General features: G+C 47.9%; 13 protein-coding genes across 13 annotated transcripts; 6 read left to right on the top strand and 7 right to left on the bottom strand.

Annotated features, from left to right (window-relative positions):
• The first annotated feature begins 6 nt into the window (after positions 1-6).
• On the top strand, positions 7-1724 carry GGS22DRAFT_60579 (beta-lactamase family protein). The gene is made up of 3 exons (XM_047967533.1): positions 7-271; positions 337-1289; positions 1379-1724. The coding sequence occupies exons 1-3, from the start codon at positions 181-183 to the stop codon at positions 1505-1507; spliced, it is 1173 nt and encodes a 390-aa protein (XP_047822390.1). The 5' UTR covers positions 7-180; the 3' UTR covers positions 1508-1724.
• Positions 1725-1864: 140 nt separating this feature from the next.
• GGS22DRAFT_184137 (uncharacterized protein) lies at positions 1865-2245 on the bottom strand (the record flags this gene model as incomplete). The annotated part of the gene is made up of 1 exon (XM_047964157.1): positions 1865-2245. One exon carries the CDS (start codon positions 2243-2245, stop codon positions 1865-1867), a length of 381 nt encoding a protein of 126 aa, XP_047822389.1.
• Positions 2246-3238: 993 nt separating this feature from the next.
• On the bottom strand, positions 3239-3894 carry GGS22DRAFT_184136 (Rhodanese-like protein; the record flags this gene model as incomplete). The annotated part of the gene is made up of 2 exons (XM_047964156.1): positions 3239-3582; positions 3768-3894. The coding sequence occupies 2 exons, from the start codon at positions 3892-3894 to the stop codon at positions 3239-3241; spliced, it is 471 nt and encodes a 156-aa protein (XP_047822388.1).
• Positions 3895-4279: 385 nt separating this feature from the next.
• Positions 4280-5950, bottom strand: GGS22DRAFT_151825 (uncharacterized protein). Its single transcript, XM_047959561.1, has one exon. It carries the CDS (start codon positions 5736-5738, stop codon positions 4347-4349), a length of 1392 nt encoding a protein of 463 aa, XP_047822387.1. The 5' UTR covers positions 5739-5950; the 3' UTR covers positions 4280-4346.
• Positions 5951-6579: 629 nt separating this feature from the next.
• GGS22DRAFT_151823 (transcriptional adaptor-like protein) lies at positions 6580-9083 on the bottom strand. The gene is made up of 2 exons (XM_047959560.1): positions 8609-9083; positions 6580-8400 (listed from the first exon to the last, which is right to left on the bottom strand). The coding sequence occupies exons 1-2, from the start codon at positions 8699-8701 to the stop codon at positions 6910-6912; spliced, it is 1584 nt and encodes a 527-aa protein (XP_047822386.1). The 5' UTR covers positions 8702-9083; the 3' UTR covers positions 6580-6909.
• A 430-nt stretch (positions 9084-9513) lies between these two features.
• Positions 9514-11334, top strand: GGS22DRAFT_60544 (galactose-1-phosphate uridylyltransferase). Its single transcript, XM_047967531.1, has 4 exons — positions 9514-9916; positions 9977-10028; positions 10097-10232; positions 10280-11334. Exons 1-4 carry the CDS (start codon positions 9816-9818, stop codon positions 11152-11154), a joined length of 1164 nt encoding a protein of 387 aa, XP_047822385.1. The 5' UTR covers positions 9514-9815; the 3' UTR covers positions 11155-11334.
• GGS22DRAFT_60562 (Erg28-like protein) lies at positions 11257-12145 on the bottom strand. The gene is made up of 2 exons (XM_047967532.1): positions 11879-12145; positions 11257-11817 (listed from the first exon to the last, which is right to left on the bottom strand). Exons 1-2 carry the CDS (start codon positions 11939-11941, stop codon positions 11359-11361), a joined length of 522 nt encoding a protein of 173 aa, XP_047822384.1. The 5' UTR covers positions 11942-12145; the 3' UTR covers positions 11257-11358.
• A 117-nt stretch (positions 12146-12262) lies between these two features.
• On the top strand, positions 12263-13769 carry GGS22DRAFT_60542 (short chain dehydrogenase). Its single transcript, XM_047967530.1, has 2 exons — positions 12263-12622; positions 12708-13769. The coding sequence occupies exons 1-2, from the start codon at positions 12479-12481 to the stop codon at positions 13560-13562; spliced, it is 999 nt and encodes a 332-aa protein (XP_047822383.1). The 5' UTR covers positions 12263-12478; the 3' UTR covers positions 13563-13769.
• Positions 13770-14408: 639 nt separating this feature from the next.
• On the top strand, positions 14409-19708 carry GGS22DRAFT_151819 (nucleoporin-domain-containing protein). The gene is made up of 3 exons (XM_047959559.1): positions 14409-15149; positions 15217-18374; positions 18453-19708. Exons 1-3 carry the CDS (start codon positions 14819-14821, stop codon positions 19179-19181), a joined length of 4218 nt encoding a protein of 1405 aa, XP_047822382.1. The 5' UTR covers positions 14409-14818; the 3' UTR covers positions 19182-19708.
• Positions 19709-21003: 1295 nt separating this feature from the next.
• GGS22DRAFT_151816 (S-adenosyl-L-methionine-dependent methyltransferase) lies at positions 21004-22448 on the top strand. The gene is made up of 3 exons (XM_047959558.1): positions 21004-21627; positions 21688-21775; positions 21836-22448. The coding sequence occupies exons 1-3, from the start codon at positions 21268-21270 to the stop codon at positions 22285-22287; spliced, it is 900 nt and encodes a 299-aa protein (XP_047822381.1). The 5' UTR covers positions 21004-21267; the 3' UTR covers positions 22288-22448.
• Positions 22449-22510: 62 nt separating this feature from the next.
• Positions 22511-23897, top strand: GGS22DRAFT_60515 (uncharacterized protein). The gene is made up of 2 exons (XM_047967529.1): positions 22511-22821; positions 22934-23897. The coding sequence occupies exons 1-2, from the start codon at positions 22679-22681 to the stop codon at positions 23679-23681; spliced, it is 891 nt and encodes a 296-aa protein (XP_047822380.1). The 5' UTR covers positions 22511-22678; the 3' UTR covers positions 23682-23897.
• GGS22DRAFT_60512 (transmembrane protein 6/97) lies at positions 23827-24853 on the bottom strand. Its single transcript, XM_047967528.1, has 3 exons — positions 24637-24853; positions 24127-24549; positions 23827-24052 (listed from the first exon to the last, which is right to left on the bottom strand). Exons 1-3 carry the CDS (start codon positions 24707-24709, stop codon positions 23973-23975), a joined length of 576 nt encoding a protein of 191 aa, XP_047822379.1. The 5' UTR covers positions 24710-24853; the 3' UTR covers positions 23827-23972.
• GGS22DRAFT_151811 (uncharacterized protein) lies at positions 24842-26554 on the bottom strand. Its single transcript, XM_047959557.1, has 3 exons — positions 26286-26554; positions 25584-26163; positions 24842-25502 (listed from the first exon to the last, which is right to left on the bottom strand). The coding sequence occupies exons 2-3, from the start codon at positions 25907-25909 to the stop codon at positions 25268-25270; spliced, it is 561 nt and encodes a 186-aa protein (XP_047822378.1). The 5' UTR covers positions 25910-26163; positions 26286-26554; the 3' UTR covers positions 24842-25267.
• Positions 26555-26747: the final 193 nt, after the last annotated feature.

The raw sequence follows: 26747 nt of genomic DNA, 5'->3' as shown, positions 1-26747 counted from the left end.
GCGAAGAGTCATTCGGCACGCCACGCTATCGCATCTAATAATTAACAACAATGAACAACACGACTAATCCTAGGTACTAGGTACCTATGTAATTGCAGCATGTCGAGATATAAAAATTCAAACAAAGCGGGAATAAAAAAATTCCACCAAACCCATCCATCTGTTCATACTATGAATTGAATGAAGATGACCTCGTTTGAAAGTTTGTTTGAGTCCGCAGTAAATGACGGTACCGCGCCCGGAATCGTCGTAATCGCCAAAGATAAGGATGGTGAGTTTCACTTATGAGTTGCATACCCCTATTTTTATATCTTCAACCAATTGACCCTCCCAAAGGCAAAGTCGATATCTCTAAAGCGTTCTCGTCTAAAAATGGAACGCCATATACCCTAGATACGGTTATGGAGTTATCCTCTATGACCAAGTTCCCTACATCAATTGCCGCATTGCAGCTCGTCGAGCGAGGTCTTGTCACTCTCGACGAGGATTTATCTAATCTCCTCCCATCCTTCTCCAGCCAAGGTATTTTTATTTCGGTAGCCGATGATGGGACTCCGACCGTTCGCAAACGACAGAACCCCATTACATTGCGTCACCTAATCACGCATAGTTCCGGCGCCGGTTACAACTTTCTTCACGAGGGCCTTGGGAAGATTCGAGCTGCTCAGCGGAAAGCGGGCCCTAGTGTTACTGTCGATGAATCCTTCAACCTCCCCCTTTTGTTTGAGCCAGGGGAAGGTTGGGCATATAGTACTGGCCTCGATCGAGTTGGTCAAGTTGTCGAGAAACTAAGTGGCATGTCTCTAGATGAGTACATGAGAAAGAATATTTGGGAACCTCTTGGAGCCGAAAGCTCCGTCTTTCTCCCGGACCAGCATCCCAGTATCAACGCCCGTCGAGTGTCCATGGCTTTTCGCAAGGATCCGGAAGGACCCGCCGTTGAAAAGCCCGAAATCCCAACTGTCACTACGGGGTTGAAAGTGCCATTTGGCGGACACGGCCTATTCTCAACTATGCCGGACTATTTCAAGTTGGTTTACTCCCTGCTTATGGATGATCAGAAGCTGTTGAAGAAGGAAACCGCGGCGTTGATCTTCCAACCTCAATTAACGCCCGCGAGCAAAGAGGAATTGAACAAATTCATGGAAACTCCTGAAATGAAGATAACCTTCCCCTCTCCCCCTAACGACTACGACTTTGGATTAGGTGGACTCCTCATCGTGGGAGAAGCCCATCCGTATTGGCGAAAGGGGGCATTGATGTGGGGTGGTGCCGCGAGTCTCAACTGGGTAAGAATTCTGACTGACGCCCTCTCGCTCATCTACTAGGTACTGGGTACTTACGTGTATTCACCTGCTAACATAAAATCTCGAAATAGTTTGTTGATCGCTCTGCTGGGATATGTGGCGTATTTGGTGCTCAGGTTCTACCTTCCGACTCAAGGATGAGGAAACTGATTGATACTTTCCAAGCTGATGTCTATCGGATGGCGGGTAAACTGACATGAACAGTCTTGAGTTATGATAGTTGCATATCTTCGAACCTTGGATTTTAGATAGTACATATAGCTTTGATTGAACGAAGATAAAGGGTTGCAAAAGGAGAGGGCTGCTAGCTACCTAGTGCATGTAGACATGGTTCTCAAATCATATGCTTCTTTGTTGATACAACAACTTCTTTCGAGTCTCGTCCTCTATTCAATAATATTCCATCGTTCGTTTCTATCTAACGAGGAAATACCCAAGTAATTGGGTATGCTTACATGTACCTAATATGTCGCCTTAGACCAAATAATCCGAGTCAATCTTCAAATCAACATATAATCTTATAATTACTAAAGCTTAGTATAGCTGTTGCCAACAAGTCAGCCCAATTCATATCCGTAATCTCTGCGGTACTGTTCTACGACGACTTCATAAACACTAATAGGATCCGATCGTTTGCCCCTGTCAAAAATCATGTCTTCTCTTTTCTCGTCCTTTTTTTGTTGCGTAGCCACGGCAATCTTGTCGAACAGGACGAAAAATAGAATGCAGGGCATGAATGGGGCGGCTATGACGACCTTCAGAACCTTGCAAATGGGTTTGCCAGTTTTCTTAAGAACTTTTGAGGCTTTATCTAGTCGGTAGCGGGTTTTGGATACTGAATGATCTAACTTGAATGTTCCCTCTCGAGACAACTCTGGAAGTGTGCTGATCGAGACACGGCGAGGTCGTTTTTTGCGAGACGTATATTCGGACTCCATGACGAGGGAACGGATCGCAGCAGTGTAGAATATCTTTCATAGGGTTCTGACTTATGCTCGAATAGAATCTGGTAGGTTGTATATGTACTAGGTAGGTATGTGCTATACTACATAGATTCCACGATACCGACAGAGATAGATGCATCGACATTTTACTTACCGGGAATATTTATATTGGAACAGTAGAAGGCTTCTTGAAGTTATTTAGACGTATCTAAATGGTTAAGGTTGATGCGGCAACTAACTTGTTGAGAGCATACTTTGGTGTAGCTTTTCAAAAGTGCCACTTGTTCAAAGTCTTCTGCCACTTGCATCATATTATCTTTTGACACTTGAGATATATACCAGGACAAACTGTCAATTACCTACCTAACTACCCAGGTAGTTAGTTGTACGCAGTCTCCGATAGCTATTTTGTAGATATTATCGTTGCAATGCGTCAGGGGATGCGCATTAGATAGTAAGGTGCGCTGCTTACCCCGGTGTTGATTGAGACGAGCAATGGGATAGATACAGCGACAGCACCAAATCTTTAACCATGTGGCTGAGAAAATACGCCGATGGCTCAACATTCAGATGCTTGCTAATAAACTTCAAAATTCTATTCTGATAGTTTCTGTTAGAGTCTGTTAGCAACATAGCATAAAGACTTGTACTTAGGTATGGAAATCGCGAAAGATCTCGGGGTGCTTGTATTTATCCTCGGATTTATAGCGCATTAAGCCCTAAAATATGCTATATTTATGAGGGGTTTTAGCGGTAATGTGCGCCACCATTGCAGACACCATACAGCTCTGGAGCCCCAGAGATGTTGGAATATAGCGCATTGGGTTACTAAATCCCCTTGTAAGTAAGTCGTAAAGTACAATACCATGGTGCTGACAGGATTGCCTTACCAGATAAATGCAATTTCCATCCCGACATCTACTCTACCAGCATATATTCCCTTACCTTCGCCGATGGCCATATTTCCCTCTCGAAATTATCCTCGGTTTAATATCCAGATTCCCATATCTCTTTCCTATATCCCTCCGTAAGTCTCTCGTCGGGTCCATAGATTTCCTGCCAGCCGACGAATCCCTTGTCTAAGACATAGACTTGTTGCTTGCTGATCTCGCTCTCACCATCGACTTCCTTTGCCGCAGGTTTCTTTATAGCTGTAGCCTCCTTTTCCCTAAGGTACCTGAGAGCGGCACTAGGTCCGCGTTGCTGGCTTAATGCGCAATGGAAGACGACGACTTCTTTGTCGGCGAGCTTGCGAAGTAGAGTAGGCATGGTGGCGTCAAGGCTAACGCTAGGAAAGTGTAGAGATGACTTAATGTGGCCACCAATGTGATCTGTAATTAAGTTAATAGGATAGAATAGTTGAGATAGTTGATTTACGTTAGATGGGACAGGCAGATTTGGTGGCAATACACCATTCTCTCTATGAACGAACTGACTTAATAGCCGTTCAATCAACGAAATGATAAGATATGATATGTGAGAAATTTAAAAATGCTAGGGCAAGATGAATTCATACCATCGTCTCGCACATCTACGATAGCTACTGGTGCATCGGAAGCTGGTTGGTGGGAGCTGGCAAGTAGCATCTCTGCTAACTTAGACGCCGTGATGCGCTGTAAGCTGGATATTGTCAATATCGTCATTGTGGACTTAGCATGAAGTATAATTTGAATAGGTATGGCTGATGTGAGTATGAAGGTGAGTGAGTGTAAGTTAATATTGAAGTTTAAATCGTCGAACATATGAAATGAGTTTAGTATGCATCTTCAGAGGTTTCTGGCAAACGCCGCGAGACATGGTTAAATGCACTTTTTCAATTAAGGAGAATATGTACCTACTAGGTACTCAAGTAGGTAAGTTCTGCTTAGTCACGCCCAGTTGTAGATAGATATTATGTACCTAATACTAGGTATCAATATCATACTAAAGCCTCCTATTGTAAATACCTAGTACTATACTATAGATATTCCTAACACCTCGTCTGCTCGAGTAAATCTATAGGATTATATTTTCACTGGAACACGGATCTAAATTCGTAAATGTCTTATTACAATATTTATGTCTATAGGATGAACCATTGCAAAATCATTAAACCTTAAGGCCACATGCCATCCCACATATAAAGCCAACCTTCCCAATATTTATCGTAGTTGCCCACGAGATAGGAGTACGCGTCTCCCTCTGTACCCACCTTGTAAGGTCTTGTGTATAGACCGTCCGTCCTCAGATGTCGCTTCATGGCCGTATAAATCGAGAAACTACTTGGCATAGCGCCGACGAAGTAGTCGCTTCCCAGCAGGACAATTAAGTCGATCAGACCCTGTTGATCCCAGCTCAATGAGTCTAGCTCGTCCAAGTCTTCGTCGTCTAGCAAGTCGGCCTTGGTAACGACCCTCATCTGTGCCATTTCGATGGCCGCGCCCCCAAAATTCTGCGCCTCTAGGGAGTCCCCCGTAGCTATATACGCTACCTCGAACCCCCTTTTAGTGGCTTGCTTGAGGTAAGCTTCTGTTTGGGTATTGTACGTAGGCCAGAAGCCCAGAGCGTCGCTTTCCGTCCTCAGATGCACACCGAGAAACTTGCCGTCCTTAACTCCGTTAGCTTCCGCGTAGGCGTGCATCCTCTTTAACGCCGTCTTCCCCAAACGTAGAACCTGGTCGTTAAACCTGAGGATGCTACCAAATGTATTTACAAATTCGGGTCCATCGCGATAGGTTTGCCAGTCCCACAACACACCCCAGTTGAATCGGATTAGCCGTGGTCGGTTTTGAGAGGGCGGTTTCTGGCCACTTTTGGAATCGTTCAGCCATTTGCGGAATCTATCACCGAAACGATCCGTATGGCGATTCTGGTCCCTAAAGTCGCAACCCTCGCGATTCCCAAACTTCTTCGGCGTGACGTGTTCGATGTTGGGTTTGCTACCTACGCCCGGTATATTCCGAATAGAATCATAGATGGTGATCTGCGGACAGTTGGCGGCGAACGCATCTTTGAAGTGTTTCTCGTCGAACATGTAGTCGAATGGTAGGTAGTCGGTGAAAAGATCGGCTAGGTCTGTCTCGTTGCGTTTCCGTATCTTGGGCATAACCAGTCCGGTTGCTCCAGCCTCGAGACCGTATCGTATGCAAGTGTGTATATAATTCCTTATATTACCAACGCCTCCGGAATTATTGTCGCAGATAAACACTAGACCTGGAACCCACTCAGCTTCGTTGCATACCCTTTGCAACGGCCAGCCGACGAAAGGCGCATCGGGAGCTGACAAGTCGACATTGTTGTGTGATTGAGGTGGTGGTGGGGGATTGAGCGAAGTCGTCGGAGAGGATGCGCCACCTCGAATTGCAGCGACGTCAAGCCATCTGTCGATAGATGAAGGGGAGGAACGAAAAGTCCAGACTGCGACTAATAGGGCGATGCAGATGATCGGGAGGAGAATGTTTCGACGCGGCATGAAGCCTAAAAATTTCCACGGATAGCCAATAGCCATCGTGGAAGAAAAAGAGTCGCGCCAAAGTAGGGACGGGTAGGTAGAAATAGGAATGGTCTTGGAACTGGGACTTGGGGTCTTGGGGTAGACATGTGGGGAATGTGGATTGCGCGGCTTCTTCCAGGATGCCGGGTACCCCTTGCCGAGTTAATGTGGACGACCGACGAAGGTGCAAGGTACCAAACTCGTCATAGCATAAAGTACTAGGTAGGTATGAAAGCAAGTTCAAATGTAGGTAGCTTGAAGTCCCAAGATTGCTCCTACCAGTTCACCAGTAGATTCTTATCAGCAAGATAGATCCCACCAATAATGATTTAAAATTTGCTACTACCTGCCTTGTAGGTATTCCTTTAGGTAGGTAAGTAAAGACCGATTTATTGGATGTGGTTTTGGAGGATCACCTAGGTACGCTCATAAGAAAATTGAGCAAATGAAAAGCTGATCGAGGTTTATGTGTAAGAGACCAACGATCTTGAAAGAAACCATGAGCTCGTGTTGCTATTACACAATTGTAAAACATACATACTTCGTAGGTTGGTACATGCCTAGTAAGCACGTACACATCTACAATATTCCAAGTTGCTATTAGCAGCTATTTGTATGACGCCGCACAGCTTCTCGCTTTACCCAAGACATTTATGGATCTATAGCCGATTCTATCCTCGATATCAGATACCTAGCACCTTTATAGGTCACACCAAATAGCCCTTTCTACACGTAGCATGACTTGTCTCGGCAAGTGTTGAATTGCCAAGTCTACTAGGCCCTCGCCTTGAACTGATGAAACTAGGAATTGTCATTCGTCACACACCTACGTCCTTAGATAGATAGTCAGATTTAACATGTCTTTCATTCATTTCATTCGAGGTTTCTTGACCGACGGTCAATGGTATCATCTGTACACTTAATCAACACCTGCATTGACAATTACTCTGCCCCTTTCGTACAACCCGCCGACGCGCCCCAACATATCTGCACATGTTTGCAAAGCAATAGAAAAATGGAGAGGTGGGACATTCGAAAGAGGTGAAGCCTATGTGAGACGAAGCCACGTCTGGATTAGGATGGAGGATGTGTGTGCTTGATTTCTAGCGCAGGGTCGGCTTCTTCTCGTTGAATAGTGAGCACTTAGATATTAGGTAAGTAGGGTTGACGCAAAGGATGCGGTGGACTAGGCCTTGGAAATCCAACCGGAATGGATAAAGAAGTCGAAGATCCTGCTTCCCTTCTGCGAATCCAACCGAGAAATCTCCTTCACCTGCTTCTTCTTCAACGCACCGTTGCCCTTGAGACCTTCCTTCATCACCTGTTCCTTGATCATTAGGTAAGGTTTCGGCTGAATTCGGCAGCCCTTGCACAGCTCTATTTCTTCCGGTGTGAGAAGATGCAGATCTGGCGTAGTGTCTAGCGAAAAGGAGAGCGGCTGTACGCCCGAGATAGGTTGAGAGATAAATTTCTGCTTGCCTGGTGTCGATGTTCCGTTAGTAACGACCCCGTTAACTCCATTTGTGTGACCGTTGGTGAGCGCCTTAGACTCGCCATTCGTCAAGCTGTCCGGGGGACCCTGAGATGGAGTCCTAGTTGCAGCCGGCCGAGATGGGAGCTCGGGGGCGACTAACAAGGCAGCACCGCTAGGAGGATCTGGTTGCACGTTTTGCTTAGAACGTTGCGCCGATGCTAATCGATCCCTGTCCATCAACCCCATAGGTTGAGCTTTCAGGCTGCGCTGACCCTTCTCCTGCTCGTACTTCTCTCCGCTACGAAGATCCCCGATCTTGAGACTTCTCCATTCCTGCAATTGTGCTATCGCCTGTCGTAAGTTCCACTCGTCGATAAGTCCCTGGCAGAACGACTCGAAGTCGTCGTGGTTCATCATGCGCGCGAAGGGTTTAGCCTTGTTCAACATGTCTCGTTCTTCCTTCGTCCTCTTCTTCTCTTGCTTGCTGTTTTCTCGATAGTCCAGCAAGTTGTGCTCGAAGATGACCTTTTTCCTCTCTACACGTTGGGTCAGGCGGCAGTTATATATGTCCATAACCGTGAGCTTAAGTTCCATCTCGGGTTCGAGCTCCCCTGTGCGGGGATTTATACCATCGCCGGGGTCGAACTGCATGAGTTGGACCGCCTCCTCGGCCTCGTTGGCATATTCGGTCTCGAATTCGAGTCGGCCGGGCATGTAGCCCTGGATCTCGTGGCACGAAGGGACACTAGCGGTCGGCTTCGTCTTAGGTGGCATCGGCGGCGCATTCTTCTGAGCCTCGCGGCGTTCCTCGATCCTCCGCTTCTTACGTGACTGGAACTCCTCGCGAGATATCTCCTGCGCCAGACCCATATCGGAGGGCTTGCATCGTTCCGGAAGCGGGAAGGATTTTGAGTCTACGTAGACGTTAAGGTAATGATCTCGAACCTCGTCTTTATGACGATAACCACCGATATGGTCAGCAATGTCAGCCCATGATCCAAGGCCATAGATTTCGCAACCCTCTAGGAGCAGCAACTCTTCGTCCGCACCCCAGTCTCTGTCGAAGATAGGGAAGGAATTCTGTTCAATGACCTTGTAGGGGTGCGTTGAGGGTTGATGAGAACCGCTGGCGGCGCCGCTGGCGAAGCATTGCACACACAAATCGTAATCATTGCATGCACTATGGGCGCATCGTATCCGTACCTATAGAAACCGATGCATGTTAGCAACAATGTCTCCGCATAAAAGTTGACTAGTATGTGAATAGGAAGTTTGAGGTTGTGGCGCATGATGACATCGGAGATATCGGCGTAGGGACAGGGGCTAGAAGGGCAAATCATAGCAACAGAACAACATGACATAACAACATAAAGATGTAGCAACAACGCGAATCAAGAACGGGGGTACATACCGTAGATGTGATATCTGCTGAACAGACATCGCAAACGTATTTGACGCCACCTTCACCGCCCCTGGTGGCCGTCTTCTTACGGATAACACCCATGTTATCGTCCAGTGTGAAATATAGCGATTACGAAGTCCGAGGGGACTCCGTGGGAAAATTGCAAGGTGGAGTGGAAAGAGAAAAAAATTTGGGCTAGCCGACGAATACAAGTGAGCGATATCAACAAGGCTGTTGATGGATCATTGATGGATCGTTAATGGGTGCGTTGATGGATGTGTTGATGGATGCGCATTGGTGGTACATGTAAATTGCGACGATGGAGCGCTCGGTTGCCTGGTATCGATTGATAATATTCAGTGGGTGGTCTTTCCGTTTGATCGCGATGTGTCAAATTGCGCGCTTACTGGGCACTAAATAAGATGGTAAGCTTTAGGCTTTAGGCACTGCATAGGTCAGTTTGGGCAGGTTCGGTTGATATTGTAGCTCGGATTATTGCTGAAGGTTCAGGTGATGACTCGGGATGCTTATTATGCACGTAACAAAGCCTTGTAAATCAACCACAAAGGATGTGACTGCTCAGAGTTGGCGTGTTACCTAGTGGTAAATAACATCGATTTATCCGATCAAGATTTGTTCAGTAAAGCATCTTGCAAACTGTATGTTATTATCTTAAGCGATCCACGCTAAGGCCCACCTATCACGCATACATAGGTATGTACATAATGGGAGAGCAACTACTAGGTATAATACAATGTACCAGTACTTCGTACCTTCTAGGTATAATTCGGCCGACTGAACCACCGAGATCGATTCATTCCTCGAACCTGCCCAATTGCATCATAGCATTTCAAGCACTTTTAAGTAGAGCTCGGGCGGGGTTGCCGTTTGCTTTTTCAATGTACAAAATGTACAAACCACATGATACTTCGTACATATAAGATAGATTAATAGAAGCATTCACGTGTATCCTATATCTCCTCAGAAGCTCTTGACCGTGGTGAGCAGATAGTCAGATTCGGGTATCACAATTGTTTGCTACTTTAGCAAAGTATCTCCTTCGATCCCTCCTTTTCCCCTCTACGTTCTCACCTTTCATATCCATCCTCGTTTCATGTTATCTTCTTTCAGGACGTAGGGATCCATACTAGGTACCTAGTAGTTCGCGATAGTTCGATCATCCGTATCACTATTAAAAATACCTCTCCTATTCACAATGCCCGACAAGATCCTAGATGACATCTCTCACCGGCGCTACAATCCATTGAGGGGGTCGTGGTTGTTGGTGTCGCCTCACAGAACCAAGAGGCCATGGCAGTAAGTGTACCACGTTGGTGTTTAGCCGTCAATAGCATTGCTTACCACCTATCCGAATAGGGGGCAGCAGGAGGCTCCCAGTGTCAATAAGTTGCCTGAATATGATCCAAAGGTAGATGACCCTGACCCTATCTGCAACACCCATCTCAGGTATCCGTGTCCGTTATTGACTGCATCAAGTGTTACCTGTGTCCTAGAAATTCGCGAGCGCAAGGAGACGCCAATCCCGACTATACCCAGACTTTCGTCTTCGTAAACGACTACAGCGCCGTGAAGGAACAGCAGCAAGACTACGAGGCCGAATCCTCGACTGATGGTAATCGGCTAGCCCTTACTCACCTCGTCGCATATTAACCCGAATAGATCTATCCTCTTTGCTGCTCCGCGCCGAAGGTGTCAAGGGCAAATGTTTCGTCCTTACATTCTCGCCGAAGCATCATCTTACCCTAGCCGATATGCCTGCCCGAGATACGCTACCTATTGTCGAAACTTGGACCAGGATTTATGCTATCCATCTTGCGCCGACAAACCCTCTTCGGCAAGTCGCCGCAAAGCTCGATCTCCTGAACCGAGAAGCGCCACGGGAGTCTATCGTACCTCCGCCAACGCAGCAGCTGCGATACATGCAGATCTTCGAAAACAAGGGCGCCGCGATGGGATGCTCAAATCCTCACCCGCATTGTCAAATCTGGACAACTAGTACCCTGCCGGAGGAACCCGGCGCAGAGCTCGTCAACATGGCCAAGTACAGAACCGAGCACGGAGGACGACATCTCCTTGGGGATTATGTCAAGTTGGAGATGGAGAAAGAAGAGCGCATCGTATATCAAAATGAGTCCTTCCTGGTCGTCTGTCCGTGGTGGGCGATTTGGCCGTTCGAAGTCATGATAATTGCTAAGCGTCACGTCAGAGCTTTGGTAGATTTCACCGAACAGGAGAGATTTCACTTCGCGGACGCAATCCAGGAGGTGACGAGGAGATACGATAACTTGTTCGAAACAAGCTTTCCGTATAGCTCCGGAATCCATCAGGCGCCCCTGGACGGAACAGAGGACGAAATTGAAAGTAGCTGGTTCCATATGCACTTCTACCCACCATTACTTCGATCAGCTACTGTACGAAAGTTCCTGGTCGGGTATGAATTGATGGCGGAACCGCAACGAGATATTACTCCCGAACAAGCTGCCGCAAGGCTTAGGGACTGCGCCGGAGAGTTGTACCGTAAAAAGCTTCAATAGCAACGAATCGTTGCTCACGACTTGGTTAGCAGGGAAGACTCAAAAAAATAGATGTTAGATACACGGGTAATTAGTAGCATATACATAGATACAACAATATTTAGCGGCCGCAGTGATCTAGCTGCTTCACAGATGCCATCCACAGGCGCCACCAAACCGCCCACATATTCGATCATTTCCCTCGAATGACGTATCCCCCTTAGCCTATGCTTGGACATAAAAGCCGTATTGGCTGGTCATCCAAGTAATACCGACGGTGGCAAAGAAGAAGGTGGTTGCGATTGGGCCAAGATATGCAGTCCGGTAGACAGCAAACTCAGAGCCGAAATGGAACAGCGCGACGACGTACGTCCATATAGTCATCTGGTATACGGGGGCCAAGTGAAGATAGTAGGCGGCGTAGAAACGCACGATGGCCGAGATGATTGTATAGGTACCAAACAACCTTGCAGCGAGGGGAGTGACTTGGTCTTGTGTGCGGGCTTCTTTCGGGTTGGATACCGCATTCGCCGGTAGAAATTTTTGGGTCGAGTCTTCGGGGTCGAACTTGTCTGACTTGGGAGGCAACGACGAGTTCGGTACGAATTGCCCATTGTATAGGCGCCGTGAAAAGTGCAACGTTAGATAATTCTGAAGCGAATTGCCAACGGCGAGGATAGATGTCTGTTGGGTTTAGTTAGAAGTGTTAGGAGACGGTGAAAAGGGTAACATAGAGTCAACATACCACAACTAAGTAATAGGGCAAATACCCCTCGGATTGGGGAAGATACTCTTTGACAAGATCCATGGCGATGAGATGACCGATTATAACTTCCAGATATTCTAGCAATTGGGTTATCCGAATGGGTGCTACCTACAAGTACCTAGTATGTATGTCAGGTAATTATGTACGAACTTACGATTTTCTAGAAGCCATCAAGGTATGGGTCCAGGGCCTAGCTGTCAAGCACCAAGCTCTCAGCTGCTGTCGGAGCTAAAAAGTTCAATTGAGTTTGTACTTCGTACTGGGTACTGTTTCCGATCAAGGAACCCCAAGCGATAAACCTCGTAATTACCGGTACTCAGAAAAGCAAATCAACCCAAAGCAGTTAGTTCAATATTGTACAGGTATCAAACGACCCACATTAGCTTCAGCACTGATATTCGTTGCGCCAACGAAAACCCAACAACGCCGCATGAATTGAATTATCATCCACGTATTTTTTTCCTACTCTCTTTCCTCACTTTTCATCTGAGAAGGACGCCACAACTTGACAAGACCGCCTAGATATCGGCCTACGAGACGTTTTAACATTGGTTCCAAGTTTCCTTGACTATATCCAATATGGACTCTGTGAGCGATGCTCTCGCTTCTATTCCGCAGAGCGTGATACTAGCCTTTGCTAGTCTTGGAGGTCTATTCGTGGCCTCTAAGCTCCTAAGCTTCCTCAGTTTGTTTATGAGTGTATTTGTCCTTAGTGGCACCAATGTATGTTCCCCTATATAATACCTGTGATTTAATCCAATTCAATGAGTTGTGTCTTCCTCTAACACGTGATACTTCTGCTATATAGCTCAGAAAATATGGCAAGAAAGGTACCTGGGCGGTGGTGACAGGTGCATCAGACGGCTTAGGAAAAGAATTCGCTACTCAACTCGCAGCGAAGGGCTTCAACTTGGTTCTAGTATCCCGAACCTTGTCCAAGCTAGAATCACTGTCTCAGGAGCTGGAAAAGAAATTTTCCGGACTGCAGACGAAAGTCCTTGACATGGATTTCTCTGCTGACGACGACGCCGACTACGCTCGTCTCGCCAAGCTGACGACCGGTCTTGATATCGGTATCCTCATCAACAATGTCGGCCAAAGCCACAGCATTGCTGTCCCTTTCCTCCTCACCGAGCAGAAGGAACTTCAGGACATCGTCACTATCAACTGCCTCGGTACTCTAAAGGTCACTCAAGCTATTGCACCCGGTATGCAAGCTCGCAAGCGTGGCTTGATTCTCACGATGGGCAGCTTCGGAGGCTGGATCCCGACCCCGTATCTAGCCACATACTCCGGAAGCAAGGCATTCCTACAGCACTGGTCGTCTTCCCTCGCCGCAGAGCTGAAGCCTAGCAACGTAGATGTTCAACTATGCCTCAGCTACCTCGTAACTACCGCCATGAGCAAGGTCCGACGCGCAAGCGTATTGATTCCCGGCCCAAAGCCTTTCGTACGGGCCGCCCTAGGCAAGGTGGGCCTCGGAGGTTGGCAGAGCATGGCATACACGTACACGCCATTCTGGAGTCACGCGTTGATGGCCTGGGCTATCGAGAATACCATTGGCGTTGGTCATCGCCTTGGTATTTGGGTTAATCTAAAAATGGAAATGGATATCCGGGACCGAGCTCTAAAGAAGGCGGCCCGAAACGCGAAGAAGGAGTAGGAGACGAACAAGACTACTTTGGAGATAGAGGGGAGGATGTCTGCATGGAATGGGGTATTGTTATCCATAAATAGCTATATCTGTAACTACCTACCTATAGGCTTAGATAATTGCAAGATAGTAAATTTACGGAAGACCTTTGTAGTTACTGATCCTTACCTAGCGGGCGACCTATCTCATAACCATTCCCGGCAACGGACAGTCGAGAATCAATGCAGCTAATCATATTTGGGAATGCTGCAGTTCATTCATATCCCCATGGATATTCTTCCAAGTAACCAGGAATTGTAGAGTGGGACCGGGCCAGGGTTTATTCGTCTACCGGACCACATTAGCGAGGGAGAGGCGGTCACGTGACACCCCGCGGTGCTCATCCCTCGGAGCCCTCTGAGCCTCTTTGAGCCATCCATGATGAGCCTCGCTCATTGATCAGTATCACTGAGTAGCACTAGATGATGAGCGCTCATAGATCCATGGATAATAAGGGCAGAATATTGTATAAATAGGTACATAGGAGAAGGTATCCCTTCGTTCCAGATAACGAGATTTTGATATCTATAATCCAACTGTCTACCTATTATCTTAAAACCAAGACCCCAGCAACGATCACTCTCCTTACTATGCATACATACGCTGTATATGTATTCTATAAAGCACTGACCACAATATCCAGTGTCTGTAACGCTTCCAAGGTTTGTACAGAGTACATAGGCAGCTTGTATGTTTGTCCCACTTATAAAGCTGATAGCTATATTAGGACTAGCGTATCTCAGTCGCGCAGTCCAGAAAAAACGAAAGGGCAGCTCCAACGGAAAGCGCGTGTCGTCAAGGCTTCCCGTTTTCGAAAAAAAATAAGGTAACATCCATTTACGAATACCTTCTGATTTCAATCTTCTCACCAATATTAATCACGTAGACCTCGCACTTGTCTGCACCCACGTCTTGACAAGTTACTTAGCAGCCCAGACTAGAGACAATTTTCTGGTTTCCCTGTGAGACAAACCTTTTGAATTGGATGCACAGTCAAAAAACATTGGCCATCTTCCACCTCTCGAATCTTCCTCCTTCGTCTTTTTTACCATTCCAGGGAGAAATATCTCGACATCGCCATTGATGACCCGATAGCATCGCGGTGCCTTGCCCGCCTGCATTGGCTCTACCTTTAAGTCCTTGTTAACCTAGTTAACCACTCCTTTTTTACGCGATTACCTCGTCTCCTTTCCGCGACTGGTTCATTCCAGCGCAATTCGTACAAGATGGCTTTCCCGCAGACCCCGTCACATGCACTGCCCGGCGCCTTCTTGCATACGCCTGCTGTCGCATCGCGCCTCAACGCCCAGCAGGATCCAGTTCGACGTCGTCTATTTCGAGAAAATTCCGCCCCCCCTAGTAGCCAGGCGTCGAGATTCAGTCAAGACCACGGCCTTGGACTCGATGCCCCTACTACAATAGCGGAGGAGCAGGCCGTTCGAAGTTTACAAACTCAAAACATGTCTCCTCAACCTCCCCTAGCTAAAGCCGCCACGTACATCAACACCGCTCTCAATCGAGATGGCGAATATCCCCAACTCGACTCTTATTGCAGACGTAAGTGTACCGTATATCCCTAATATTTTGTTGACGTGCCCCAATGCTTACCTACGTGTCAACGCAGAAATCTCGTCTGACTACGACCTCTCGCGCAACGATTCCGCCTGGGCCCCTTTCCAGAAGACGAACATGTATCCAATCCCTCAAAATGTGCTCGAGCAATATAATCGAGCCGAAGTTTCCACCATGATGGGATTGTTCGCAGAGCTGAACCACGCTTGGGTCACCATCGACAACTGTCTATACCTCTGGGACTATACCCACCCTAACCCCGAACTTATCGGCTACGAAGATAGCCAGCATAGCATAACTGCCGTGAAGCTCGTACCTCCCAAACCCGACGTGTTCAACAAGATCATCACACACATATTAGTCGTCGCTACTACCTCGGAGATGTTCTTATTAGGAGTCGCCGCGAAGGATGCGCCGAGCGGCGCCACGACTATCGAACTTTACGGCACGAAGATGTCGCAGCCCTTGAAAGGCACCGAGGCGCGCGTCATCGCCGGCTCTGCGAGCGGACGTATCTTCTTCTCCGGCCAGTCTGATAACGACATCTATGAGCTGAAGTATCAACAGGAAGAGAAGTGGTTTACCAACAGAACGGAGAAGATCAATCATACGTATCGCCCTTGGACTGCCGCGGTTCCCAACCCGTCGCAGATCCTCTGGGGAAAGACTACTAACGAACACATCCTGGATATCGTCGTGGACGATAGTAGAAATCTTCTCTACTCCCTTTCTACCTCATCCACCGTGCGGACTTATCATATGGAGCCCCCGAACAAGCTGACCAAGGTCATCGAGAAGACCAAGGACGATTTCCTGCGCGACATCGCTCACGTGCTAAGCGTCGTATCGCCTTTACTTAACGAACGAATCGACATCGTTTCGATCAGTCCCATCACAGCGGTCGAAGACTTCAAAGTTCATCTCATGGCCTTAACCAACACGGGTTGCCGTCTTTTCATGAGCGCGACAAGCGCCGCTTCGTACATGCTCGGCTCGTCGAACCAAGCTCCTCAAAGTATGCAGTTGCAATCCATCAAATTCCCACCCTCCGATCAGCGAAGGCCCAGAGTCGATCCGTTCGGCGGTCCTGCTGAGTATACCGACATCCAAGCGAGGACGCTCGAGATGAGCCGACGAGGAATTCGTTTCGCGCCAGGCTATTTCTTAGACTTCATCACCAAGACGGATCAACCAAATGGCGATATCTTGTTCATGTCGGCGCCCGACAGCGGTCGAATCAATCACGGCCGCCAGATTCAAAACATGCGGTTCTACGAGCACGCTAATTGGATCGAGATCGGCAGTAGGGCTGAAGATGTCGGTCTCGTTACGAAACCGTTCGCCGCGAGCGGCCAACCCCAAGGTTTCGGTAACGAATTAGCCGTCCAGTTTGACGACCCGAATGGTAGCGAATTTGCCATTCTTACCAACACAGGCATACACTTAGTACGTCGCAGACGGTTAGTCGACATCTTCGCTTCAGCCATCAGGAGTGTTTCCGGGGATGAGGGTGTGAAGGCCGAGGTAAGCAAGTTTCGGGGTTCTTACGGCAACGTCGAAACCATCACCGCCGCGCTCGCCGTCGCCTGTCGACAAGGAGAGAACGGTCGTCCCGGCATAGGACGCGGCGCCGTCGACCAAGTCACCCAGGACCGTGCCAAGCAAGTCTATATCAACTTCGGCGGAAACCCCAGACTCCCCGAGCAGGATGTGCAGCCGGCGACTGTCGAGATGGTCCAGCCTTCTACACGTCATGCCGCGTTGACCCTATATCTTAGCCGACTCGTCCGAAAGCTGTGGAAGTCGAGGGTGATCGGGTTAGGTACCGACGCCGGTGGCGCATTAACTATAACAAGCGTCATCGCAACTGGAAAATTGAAGGATGTCCAAGGGAGCGTGGAGAGCCTAAGGACTTTCCTCGACGCAAACAGGGCTTTCATCCAAGGCCTATCCGGACCTGCAGACCTGCGCAGAGCAGGAAGTAAGCAGGAAGAGCTCGGGTTTCAAGGCGAACATCAAGCCATGCGAGCTCTGGAAACCCTGATGACGGGCATCACGGAAGGTATATCTTTTGTCACGACATTGTTCGAGGAGCGAGTCACGGACATATTTGCCCGGCTCGACGACACAGCTCGACAACAGCTGCGCGACCTTACGTACGAGCAGCTCTTCTCTCAGGACGGCGGTAAAGAATTGGCGAAAGTGTTGGTGAAGGCCATCGTCAATCGAAATATCGAGAACGGGTCCAACGTCGAAACCGTGGCAGACGCGTTACGACGAAAGTGCGGTAGCTTCTGCAGTCCCGACGACGTGGTCGTTTTCAAGGCTCAGGAGCAGCTGAAGAGGGCATCCGAGCCGTCCCTAAACCCGAATACGTCTCGAACACTCCTCCACGAAAGCCTCAGACTCTTCGAGAAGGTTGCGAAGAGCCTAACGCAGGCCAACCTCGAATCAGCCATCGAACAATACGTCGGGCTGAGGTACTACGCCGGGGCTATTCAGCTATGTCTAGTAGTCGCTAGCGAGAAGGATCGAGGCAATGCTGCGCTATCCTGGGTTAACGACGGCAAACCTGTAGGCGACCCGAGGGCGAAGTTGTTCGACGATCGCAGAGTATGTTACGGCTTAATCCACCTCGTTCTTCAACACTTGGACGCCGCGTCAAGTCGAGAGCCCGAGATGGTCGACGGAAAGCCGACGCTAATCGCGACAAAACGTGCCGAAGCCTACGACGTCGTCAGCACCTCTTCGGACGAAGTTTTCCACTTCGATCTCTACGAATGGTATATACAACAAGGATGGACCGACCGTCTCTTAGGCATCGATTCACCCCACGTCACCACCTTCCTCCGACGCCTCGCCTCCAAGGACGTCGAGCACGCAGACCTCCTCTGCAGGTTCTACACCATGCGCAAGCAGTATTTTGACGCCGCCAAAGTTCAGGCCGGCCTCGTGCAGTCCGACTTCACGATCTCCATCAAAGATCGTCTTACCCTGCTCAGCAAAGCCAAGACGAATGCTAGCGTTATGACCACCGGAGTCAGTCGACAGGAGCAGCAGCTTCTCAACCATGAAGTTACCGAACTTCTCGAGGTTGCTCATATTCAAGATGACCTATTAGAAAGGCTGAGGGTCGATAGCAGAATTCCCCAGGAACGTCAGGAAGAGATTCACCAAGCCTTAGACGGCAAGATCCAACCACTCTCGGAAGTAAGTAACATCACCCGCATCCATCCAATTATAGTTATGATATTCGTTCGAAGCCAGCTGCTAACCTCTACCAATTAGCTCTTCAACGGTTATGCCGACCAGGCTGGTTACTACGACCTTTGCCTCCTCATCTATCACGTCGCCGACTTCCGAAACTCGACCACCATCGCACAAACTTGGAGCAACCTCATCCAACAAACCCACGAGAATATCGCGGAGCAGTGGTCGGTATACGACGCGGAACGTCGTAGACGCGGGGCACAAGCCGGTGATCCGCCCCCACAACCGTATGAGGTGCTAGTCGGTCAAATTCAAGATATCTGTCACCGATCTTCCAACGATTCTTTCATATTTCCCGTGCCGACTCTCTTACCCGAGATCTGCCGCTACGCCTTCGAGAACGCGCAGGACAGAAGAATCTCTGCCGAAATCAACTGGCCTGTGATCGTCTTCCTCAACTTAGGGGTGAGCTACGATCTCGTAGTTCGGGTTTTGGAACAAATGTTCGAGGCGCAAGAAGTACCGTTCCGCGGTGCTGGGCGAGCAAGGATCGTGGAATGGATCACGCATGCCGTCAGTCAGTGGATCCGCGATCTGAATAGGAGCGGTCGCCCCGAGGCGAGACTAGATCCGTGGGTTGGTGATTTGATCTTGGAATGCGACAATTGGGTATCGGCAAACGTACGAGTCAACAACGAAGGCGGTGCAGACATTAGGGATGTCGCACGAAGCGTCAAAGAAGTCCGACGGGCCGTCGAGGGATTAGTCGTGTCGCCAATGGCCAGCCGAAGTATGGGTTTCTATTAAGACTAGACGAATCCTAGCATAACGTCTAGGCCAGGACTTGGAAACTTGATACCAGACGCCAAAGATGCGTCAGTCGTTGGAATAGCAAGATTTCACACGAGGGGATTAAAACGAAAGTAATAACGAGCACGCGGAAGCCCTGGTATGCCAACAAGCTACGGATGAGATGCGTATTATGTATTCCAGCGATAGGAGTTGATTTGGAAGACGGGGGCCGACCCCTGGCATGTTAGAACGTCATGAAATGGGCAGACAATGGTTATACCTCGATGCTAGTCAACCATCATGTAAAATAGTATACCGGGTTGGGCAGTCTTGTCGGCGCATCATGCGATGTCGGCAGTTAATGAGCCCCAAATACATTGCTTCCCTTACGCAACGCTGCTCATGTGATGATCTGCGAAGTTTCATGTTCGATATTGGGGAGTTCGGTGGCCATTACTACAATACCTAGTAGTAGCTTCACTACAAAGATTACTAGGTACCTAGGTAGATACTCATACTCTGAATTTACCGGTCTCAAGAAACGTGATTCCCTCACACTCCTTTATCAAAATCAATAACTAGGCTAAAATCTTATCAACGTGGACATAGAGTATCTTAGCATCGAGTATGAGGTAAGGTCACCCGGTCCTCGTGGAGATAGTTTCCGGACCAAGAGGCATCAATAGATAACCCTAAAATTGACTTCCAAATCTGCTTATAGGTTAGTTATGAATGACTCTATATCTCACGTACTCCTTATCATGTAAACTATAAACTCGAATACTTTTCATAATGGTGATGCGCCACGGGTGACGCTTGATAGAGATATGGCGTGCCCGATGCTTCTCTATGTCATTGAAATATGTTAAGACCCTCCAGTTGAAATTCTTCGAACATAACATATCAGGTATATGGTGACGACACATTTACTATCCCTACTATACCTACTATACCTACTGTATACCTACTGTACCTATATAGTCTCAGACTGAATCGAGCTCGTTCCCGCGACTTAAGCTAGGACCCTAGGTACCTATCTACCTAGGTCTTTAGTAGTTACCATGAGGTTATCCCAAGACAACCGGTCCCATGCCAGACATGGACTACCATCACCTTCACCAAGCCAGGATCACGTTTCATCCCCCGAGATGTCGCATCACGAAAGGTATGAACTAGCCAGAATACCAGTCACATCACCCAGAGCACATACCGAACATATCCGATGGGGGGATCAATTACAGCCCAAACAGTCCGCGTCAGTTGAACCTCGGTCGACTCGTCCCATGGCTCCGGATACGCCATGTCGACCCCATCAAGGCAGATCAAACGAACACGATCACCTTGCCTGCTCAAGCCCACCTTCGCCCTATACTGGTTCGACAGAAAAACCAAGTCTGGAAACTAGTCCTACGAAGGCAACGGAACATCAAAAACAAGGCGCGGCCCAGTCGGAGAAAAGAAGAAGCAAGAAGCAAGCCAAAAATACGCCAGAAAAGAAGCCCCGTAAGAGCATCTGGCAACGTTGCCTCGACTTCGAAGCGTCCTTCCTGACACTATTCATGACGGCCTATGATATCTAGCCGAGAAAGGATAGAGGATAGAGAAGATGATGTTATGCCATAGAGAAGGACTTAGAACTGTATGATCTTTTCTTCTTGTCTAGGCCAGACGATGAGAGTAGCGGCTACTTTAGGTAGAAGACGGTGAAGGGTTGGAGAAGCCAAGTGAGGGAAACTCTCCGACAGGGTTACTGGGTATTATTTTGTCTTAGATAATGAATAGATGATCATTTGGGTGTAAGTAGGGGGGATGCTGACATCGTTCAATACTATTATCACTCAAAATTCATGAAATCCAGGTTGGCTGTGCCCTCAAGGTGCTTCAACCCGGAGACATTCCGGGGACTTCGCAAGGAGCGACGCATTGCTTTCTGGTGTGTATAAAATGGCAATATCTGTTCAGACATCTCTGCTGAGGACTTTTCATGTTATTTCTTAGTTGTGTTAATCAAGTACATCATTCATCGAGAAATAGATAATTATAAGTCTGTTGCCATATATCAGTATAACCAAATTTGATTCTTACCAAACACCTCGGTACCATGGCGACTACACAACAAAAAGAATTGCAGAAACTGTACAGCAGTGTTACAGGCGGCGTCGAGGATGAAGAATTGGAGCGAATCGTCGCAGATTCGGAACGGATTATGAGAGGCCCTGCAGGACTACTGCTTGCGCAGGCAGGGCTAGACCAGTCCACCACTCAGCCATTCCAACTTCTGGACAACGCCTGCGGAACAGGCCCCATTGCGGCGCATTTGCAAGATCATATCGACAAAAAGCTTCTATCGGAAAGCAAGATAGTATGTGCGGACTTCAACGCGAACCTCGTAGGTATTTTGAAGAGGCGAGCTGCTAAGTATAGTTGGGTGAATATCGAAACAGCTGTAGGCGATGCCCAGGTTAGTCGATATACAGTACCTCATCCGAGACACCAAGACGCATGTGTCTAATTTCCATAGAACTCGGTATTTCCGGCGGAATCTTTCTCACATGTAACCATCAACTTTGCCATGCATGTCATCCCAGACCCAGAGGCCGTGCTGCAAGGTATGTTCTTAGGAGAAGATCCAAACCTGATTGCAGGGTTGCTGATGAAACTCCATCTAGATACTATGAGACTACTCAAGCCGGGTGGCATCTTTGCTTTTAGTGTCTGGCATAAGGACACGAAGGGTTGGGCCACCGATATGAGGTCGTGTTTTGAGGCGCTACCCTTCGACGCACCGATGCCTAACCCGGTGCCAATGGCAATTCACGGGAAGCTCCAGTGGACGGACCCAAAGGGCATCGAGGAAGAGCTAAAGTCTCACGGGTTTGAAAATATCCAGGTCAAGACGATGCCTCACGTGGTTCCTGTCTACAGCGCCGAGGATTATCTTAGGAGCTACTCGATGATGAAGGACTGGATGATCAACGCGCATTGGAGCGAGGATAGTAAGAAAAAGGCACAGGGTATGCTAGACGAGCATATTGTGAAGCATCTTAAGGAGAAGTATAACGGGGAGGGATGGGATTTGGATTGGACCGTGATTCAGGCTACGTGCCAGAAGGCTTTTTGATCGAGGTGTAAGAATCGGATGGGAGAATCGGATGGGAGAATGTTCAAATGTTGCCCGTGCTAATAGGTACTGGATGTTACCCCGCGGATTATTCCGTAGTAGTACTAAGCGAGGTGCTAAATATGATGCATATATACAGAGATATAACTTTATCGACTAAATTGTACCTACTGGTATTTTACCTGGGTATCCTTGTAGGTATTTCGTACATATCTAAGGTTCGTAGTGATCGTCGTTGCAACGCGACCAGTTGAATTTTGACCAGGCTGTCGTCCAGCCCTTTGTCCCTCGTTTTACAGCTAGACAAGTGTCGCAGTAACAATTCCTTATTACCTACCTATAACCTCGACATGGTCCTTCTACTTCCTTAATATCGATACCAAGGTGATCGATGATGCTTTCATTCGCGCCCCTTTACCTAGGCGCATCGCTGCTCCTTCAAGTTGCGACAGCAAACAATAATCTTCACGAAGGCATCTTGCCCTCCTACCACTACGGCGCACCCATCGGTGTCGAGTGCATGAACAGAAGTGTGTAAGTATAAATAGCCTATTCTATATCCCAAACAAATATCCACGAACCAAGATTGTCGACAATTATCGACGATTCTCGACTCAACTTTTTACTAACACTTTTCGTTTCCTAGAGAGACGGGCGAACACATTCAAGATGCCAAGAACGAGATCCAGTGGATCCCCTTTCCAGTATGCAACGAAACGGGGAAGTCTCTCGAATTCAACTACGGTATAGAAGGCGAGATGAACTGCACGATACCTATGATCGACGACCCTTTCTTCCACCTGCTAGAGTTTTATATCCATAGCGACGCCCCTCTCGCCTGTCGCCTTCCTGCCCGACCACCCGCCCACGTCGAGATGGTCGGAGAGAAGCCCTACGAACAAGAATACATACCTTTAGTATTCGCGTTGGCCGGCACGTTGCAACTAAGTCATTTACATATCAGCACACACCTCAACATCCTATTACATAGCACGCCCAAGCACCACATACATCCCCACGACAGCGGTGTCCTAGACAGCGGCGCCGCATACAGCACGAGCCCGCTCAGCCACATGGACGGTAGTTTCACGAAGCGATTAGTTATCGGCGACCCTTTACCTCTTAGCTTCAGCGTAAGGTGGTTCCCGACTCCGGCTCTGCCCAAGATCGAGGGAAAGGTCGAGTGGCAGGGGATGGGAGGACACATATACGCTAGCACCGTATTTTATGCTCTTGTATCCTTCGTAGCCGGCATCCTTGTATCGGGCGTCTACTTTTTCGGTATCATCCTACCTAAGAGGTTAAAGGGTAGAGGCCTGGGCGGTGCCACGCCGTTGGGGTATGGCATGAACGGCGTAGGAAACGGATGGGGCTATTCAAAGAGAATCGATTGAGTGCTTGGGGTAGCTCTCGACGTCTCAGCTCGAACGGGTTCTTGTACATATTTTGACGGTGACGAGGAATCGCGTGTTGACATGATCTTGGGATTGTTTGCTGTACCAAAAGGACGGTTCTGTTAATGATACCAAATGTGGGAAGAATAGGTAGCTTCCTAGGGTATAGTTATAGGTGAAGCAACGTGAACTTTGAGGAATTAGGTATTACTCCTAATAATAATCCAAACCCATATTCAAATCCTTCACGACGATACAAATCATACGCATACCTATTGACAGATCCTTTCATTATTGGTTCTTCTTTCTAGCATCAACCGCACCGATTCGGCTGAGTAGTCGCGTATACATATCAACGGTCAATAGAACGGCTACCGCATAGTCAGTATGCGGCCATTATCTCTACGTTTGAAAGACCTCATCAGTCAATGTCAAGTAAACTTACCAACGGCAAGATATCCTCCATACAGACCACCTAGCAGCACCATTTTCTGCTCCGCGGTCACCACGGCAGAGTCCCATAGAAAGGCCTCGTACATGCAAGTAGCAGTAGTCAATGCTGTCTCGATGCCATAAACGAGAAGTAGCAATTCAGCAGAACCGACCAGACCACTCTGCTTAATAGTGCTACCAGCACTACGACCCCCGCTAAGGAGTGCGCGTACTGCCCACAACGACACGGGCAAGTGAAAGACGAGCTCTAGGAAGGCGAATAGCGGGAAGAAGCTAGGAATGGGTGCTGGAGGAGGCGCGAAGAACTGGTCATTGTACGTCTCTATATAGTAGACCCGCAGCTTATATAAGAAATGAAGCGGTGACGAAGGCGGTACCCATAGAGAGGTTGGGTAGAGGGGAACGAGATCAACGCCTGACTATGTTAGATGAGAGATTTCGCAAACTCATGGTTACTGAGATATATAGGGTTATATTGGAAGTGAGATTTCTAGACACATACAGAATAGAACTGGGAGATGAATGAGGAAATATGTGAGGTAGGCCTTATCTAACCAGTATCGCGTCGAAGACATGATCAGGACTTAGGAGTGAGGTAAAAGACAGGGTTTATATATTGAAACCGGATGCTAGTATTCTGTCAACCAAACTATGGAACGATTGAATCTACTTAGGAGTTCGGTATGATGTCGTAAACGGAGTTCTTATTTCTAAGAAATGAGAGTGAGGTGCGTCCAAGGATGGATGAATTTTAAGATTGAAAATTGGAGCCGTATGCGTTTGATTTGTGCACTGTATGTCCACACTGTATCTCCTGACCCCCTTCACAACGTTTAGACGATCTTCCTCCTCATTATGCTTGGACGTTGTGGAGGCATCATAAACTTTTCGGGACCATTCTTGGTATCTGGGATGGAGAATATCCTTCGATGAATATATTAATACAAAAAAGGATCCCTAATGCCTAGCTGGATACTGCACTGCAGTACCTATATAGAATGCCTATGCTGTTAAAACAAACTACCCAACTACGCTATTCGAATAACACGTATGAAAGAACGATAAATTCCGAGGTTAGTCGAAATACCCAGTGGTCAGAAAATAGGGGCTGATGCTCTAAGTGACAGCAGAACTCATCCTTCCGCTTGCCATCTCGTAAATTCGGTCACCCAAAGACATCCCAAGAGTGCCGGGATCAGTGCTAGAAGAATCCACCATAGCTCGATAGTAAGACGAGATCTGAGCCATCTTTTGACTCGCACTTTAAATAGTTGTTGATGTGCACATTTCTTCGTCCCATAAACTAGACATCCTAGACCAGGTCGCGATTCGCATTCGATATGTTCACGACGTCGTTGCATAAGCAACCTAAGGATCAGAATTAGTAACGTCCCAACATATAGCACCACTGCCTAGTATGTCTTCTTAGGCATATTTATTCGTTCTCACCTTACGCTACCCCGGCAGAATTTCAAATCGCTACCTAGATCGCATTGTCGATCATTTGGGCATTCTAAATGTAAACTCCGACGCTCGATCAACCAATCCACTTTGAGCTCTAGTCCGGTATCGACCAGGTAATAGAAGTAGCTGTTCGTATGTTTGAGGGATAGTGCATCGGGGTACGAAAGTTCCTGACTAATAAGTAAATGAATTTCAGGTGGCAGACTTTCGAAAGCCGATGGCGTTTTAGGTCGGAGCTGAGTGATAGACTCCGACTGTGGCACCTTGATAGGGTCCGTCCCAGATGTGCGAGAACGGCGAATCACGTTCATTATGCAGGTATTGCGATTGGTGATTGGCGATTTCTTATCAAAGATGCGAAGAAGAAGGTAATGTCAAATTGATGATTGAAGTTTCGAAGACCAGGCATAGAACTGGACGACCAATTGCTTTGTATCTACCTGCTGCCTAGGCTTGGTCTTCTATGTAAGAAGCTAGGCTGATTTTGTAGACATCGTGTCTCATGCGGACGCCTAACCTCAGCTCCCCACCACCGAGACGATTCGATATGGATATCTGGAATTGGCTATTTTGGCTTTGTCAACTGACGATTGAGATACTAGCCACGTAGGAAATAATAGGTAGGCATCCATATACTGGGTGTGATATACGGGGCGTGTGGCGGAGGCAGCAAGATACCCAACTCACCAATCTAAGAGGGATGCATACATGTGCCTACTACTAGGTACCTAGGAAAGGTGGTGTTCTCAAAATAATGTTAAAGCCTAGCATAGGAGAAGCTTTAGAAGGAGGGAAAGGGAATTCCAATGTCGGAATTCACGGAATTGATGTTCGAGTGAAAAGTGAAGATGAATTGAAGATGCCTGTGGCTTAGGCATAACCCCCTATCCTGGCATCCAAACGCCTCTTCATCTGAACAGGGGTAATGGACTTAGGTACTTTGATATTGGCCAATGATATTAAAGGGAATAAGTAAACAACCTTGCAACCTTAAACTTCCAAGGTTGGAACTGCAGGCAGCCGTCCACGGTTATGGGTATTGTGGGGGCATGTGATCGCGCGACTGGCAAGATCATTTTAGCGCGTGTACGCTGTAAAGATAGGGCCATATTAGGGGCCATCTTCCATTCCTCTCCTGTTCCCCTCCCC

The sequence above is a fragment of the Annulohypoxylon maeteangense genome (genome assembly GCF_022496945.1).
Source record: "Annulohypoxylon maeteangense strain CBS 123835 unplaced genomic scaffold GGS22scaffold_2, whole genome shotgun sequence".
Taxonomy (NCBI): Eukaryota; Fungi; Ascomycota; class Sordariomycetes; order Xylariales; family Hypoxylaceae; genus Annulohypoxylon; species Annulohypoxylon maeteangense.
This window is presented reverse-complemented; position numbering and strand designations above follow the sequence as displayed.

Excerpts from the sequence above, each read along its gene's own strand:
- GGS22DRAFT_60579 (XM_047967533.1), top strand. The coding sequence starts at position 181 with ATGAAGATGACCTCGTTTGAAAGTTTGTTTGAGTCCGCAGTAAATGAC. Across the intron at positions 272-336 it reads AATCGCCAAAGATAAGGATG|GCAAAGTCGATATCTCTAAA; the intron begins GTGAGTTTCACT and ends ACCCTCCCAAAG. Across the intron at positions 1,290-1,378 it reads GTGCCGCGAGTCTCAACTGG|TTTGTTGATCGCTCTGCTGG; the intron begins GTAAGAATTCTG and ends ATCTCGAAATAG.
- GGS22DRAFT_151825 (XM_047959561.1), bottom strand. The coding sequence starts at position 5,738 with ATGGCTATTGGCTATCCGTGGAAATTTTTAGGCTTCATGCCGCGTCGA.
- GGS22DRAFT_151823 (XM_047959560.1), bottom strand. The coding sequence starts at position 8,701 with ATGGGTGTTATCCGTAAGAAGACGGCCACCAGGGGCGGTGAAGGTGGC. Across the intron at positions 8,401-8,608 it reads CAGCAGATATCACATCTACG|GTACGGATACGATGCGCCCA; the intron begins GTATGTACCCCC and ends CGGTTTCTATAG.
- GGS22DRAFT_60544 (XM_047967531.1), top strand. The coding sequence starts at position 9,816 with ATGCCCGACAAGATCCTAGATGACATCTCTCACCGGCGCTACAATCCA. Across the intron at positions 9,917-9,976 it reads AGAACCAAGAGGCCATGGCA|GGGGCAGCAGGAGGCTCCCA; the intron begins GTAAGTGTACCA and ends CTATCCGAATAG. Across the intron at positions 10,233-10,279 it reads GGCCGAATCCTCGACTGATG|ATCTATCCTCTTTGCTGCTC; the intron begins GTAATCGGCTAG and ends TAACCCGAATAG.
- GGS22DRAFT_60562 (XM_047967532.1), bottom strand. The coding sequence starts at position 11,941 with ATGGATCTTGTCAAAGAGTATCTTCCCCAATCCGAGGGGTATTTGCCC. Across the intron at positions 11,818-11,878 it reads TGCCCTATTACTTAGTTGTG|ACATCTATCCTCGCCGTTGG; the intron begins GTATGTTGACTC and ends TAAACCCAACAG.
- GGS22DRAFT_60542 (XM_047967530.1), top strand. The coding sequence starts at position 12,479 with ATGGACTCTGTGAGCGATGCTCTCGCTTCTATTCCGCAGAGCGTGATA. Across the intron at positions 12,623-12,707 it reads TTGTCCTTAGTGGCACCAAT|CTCAGAAAATATGGCAAGAA; the intron begins GTATGTTCCCCT and ends TCTGCTATATAG.
- GGS22DRAFT_151819 (XM_047959559.1), top strand. The coding sequence starts at position 14,819 with ATGGCTTTCCCGCAGACCCCGTCACATGCACTGCCCGGCGCCTTCTTG. Across the intron at positions 15,150-15,216 it reads ACTCGACTCTTATTGCAGAC|AAATCTCGTCTGACTACGAC; the intron begins GTAAGTGTACCG and ends GTGTCAACGCAG. Across the intron at positions 18,375-18,452 it reads AGATCCAACCACTCTCGGAA|CTCTTCAACGGTTATGCCGA; the intron begins GTAAGTAACATC and ends TCTACCAATTAG.
- GGS22DRAFT_151816 (XM_047959558.1), top strand. The coding sequence starts at position 21,268 with ATGGCGACTACACAACAAAAAGAATTGCAGAAACTGTACAGCAGTGTT. Across the intron at positions 21,628-21,687 it reads CAGCTGTAGGCGATGCCCAG|AACTCGGTATTTCCGGCGGA; the intron begins GTTAGTCGATAT and ends TAATTTCCATAG. Across the intron at positions 21,776-21,835 it reads CCCAGAGGCCGTGCTGCAAG|ATACTATGAGACTACTCAAG; the intron begins GTATGTTCTTAG and ends AACTCCATCTAG.
- GGS22DRAFT_60515 (XM_047967529.1), top strand. The coding sequence starts at position 22,679 with ATGATGCTTTCATTCGCGCCCCTTTACCTAGGCGCATCGCTGCTCCTT. Across the intron at positions 22,822-22,933 it reads GAGTGCATGAACAGAAGTGT|AGAGACGGGCGAACACATTC; the intron begins GTAAGTATAAAT and ends TTCGTTTCCTAG.
- GGS22DRAFT_60512 (XM_047967528.1), bottom strand. The coding sequence starts at position 24,709 with ATGTCTTCGACGCGATACTGGTTAGATAAGGCCTACCTCACATATTTC. Across the intron at positions 24,550-24,636 it reads TCATCTCCCAGTTCTATTCT|GCGTTGATCTCGTTCCCCTC; the intron begins GTATGTGTCTAG and ends TAACATAGTCAG. Across the intron at positions 24,053-24,126 it reads TGGAGGATATCTTGCCGTTG|CCGTTCTATTGACCGTTGAT; the intron begins GTAAGTTTACTT and ends ACTATGCGGTAG.
- GGS22DRAFT_151811 (XM_047959557.1), bottom strand. The coding sequence starts at position 25,909 with ATGAACGTGATTCGCCGTTCTCGCACATCTGGGACGGACCCTATCAAG. Across the intron at positions 25,503-25,583 it reads TTCTGCCGGGGTAGCGTAAG|GTTGCTTATGCAACGACGTC; the intron begins GTGAGAACGAAT and ends TCTGATCCTTAG.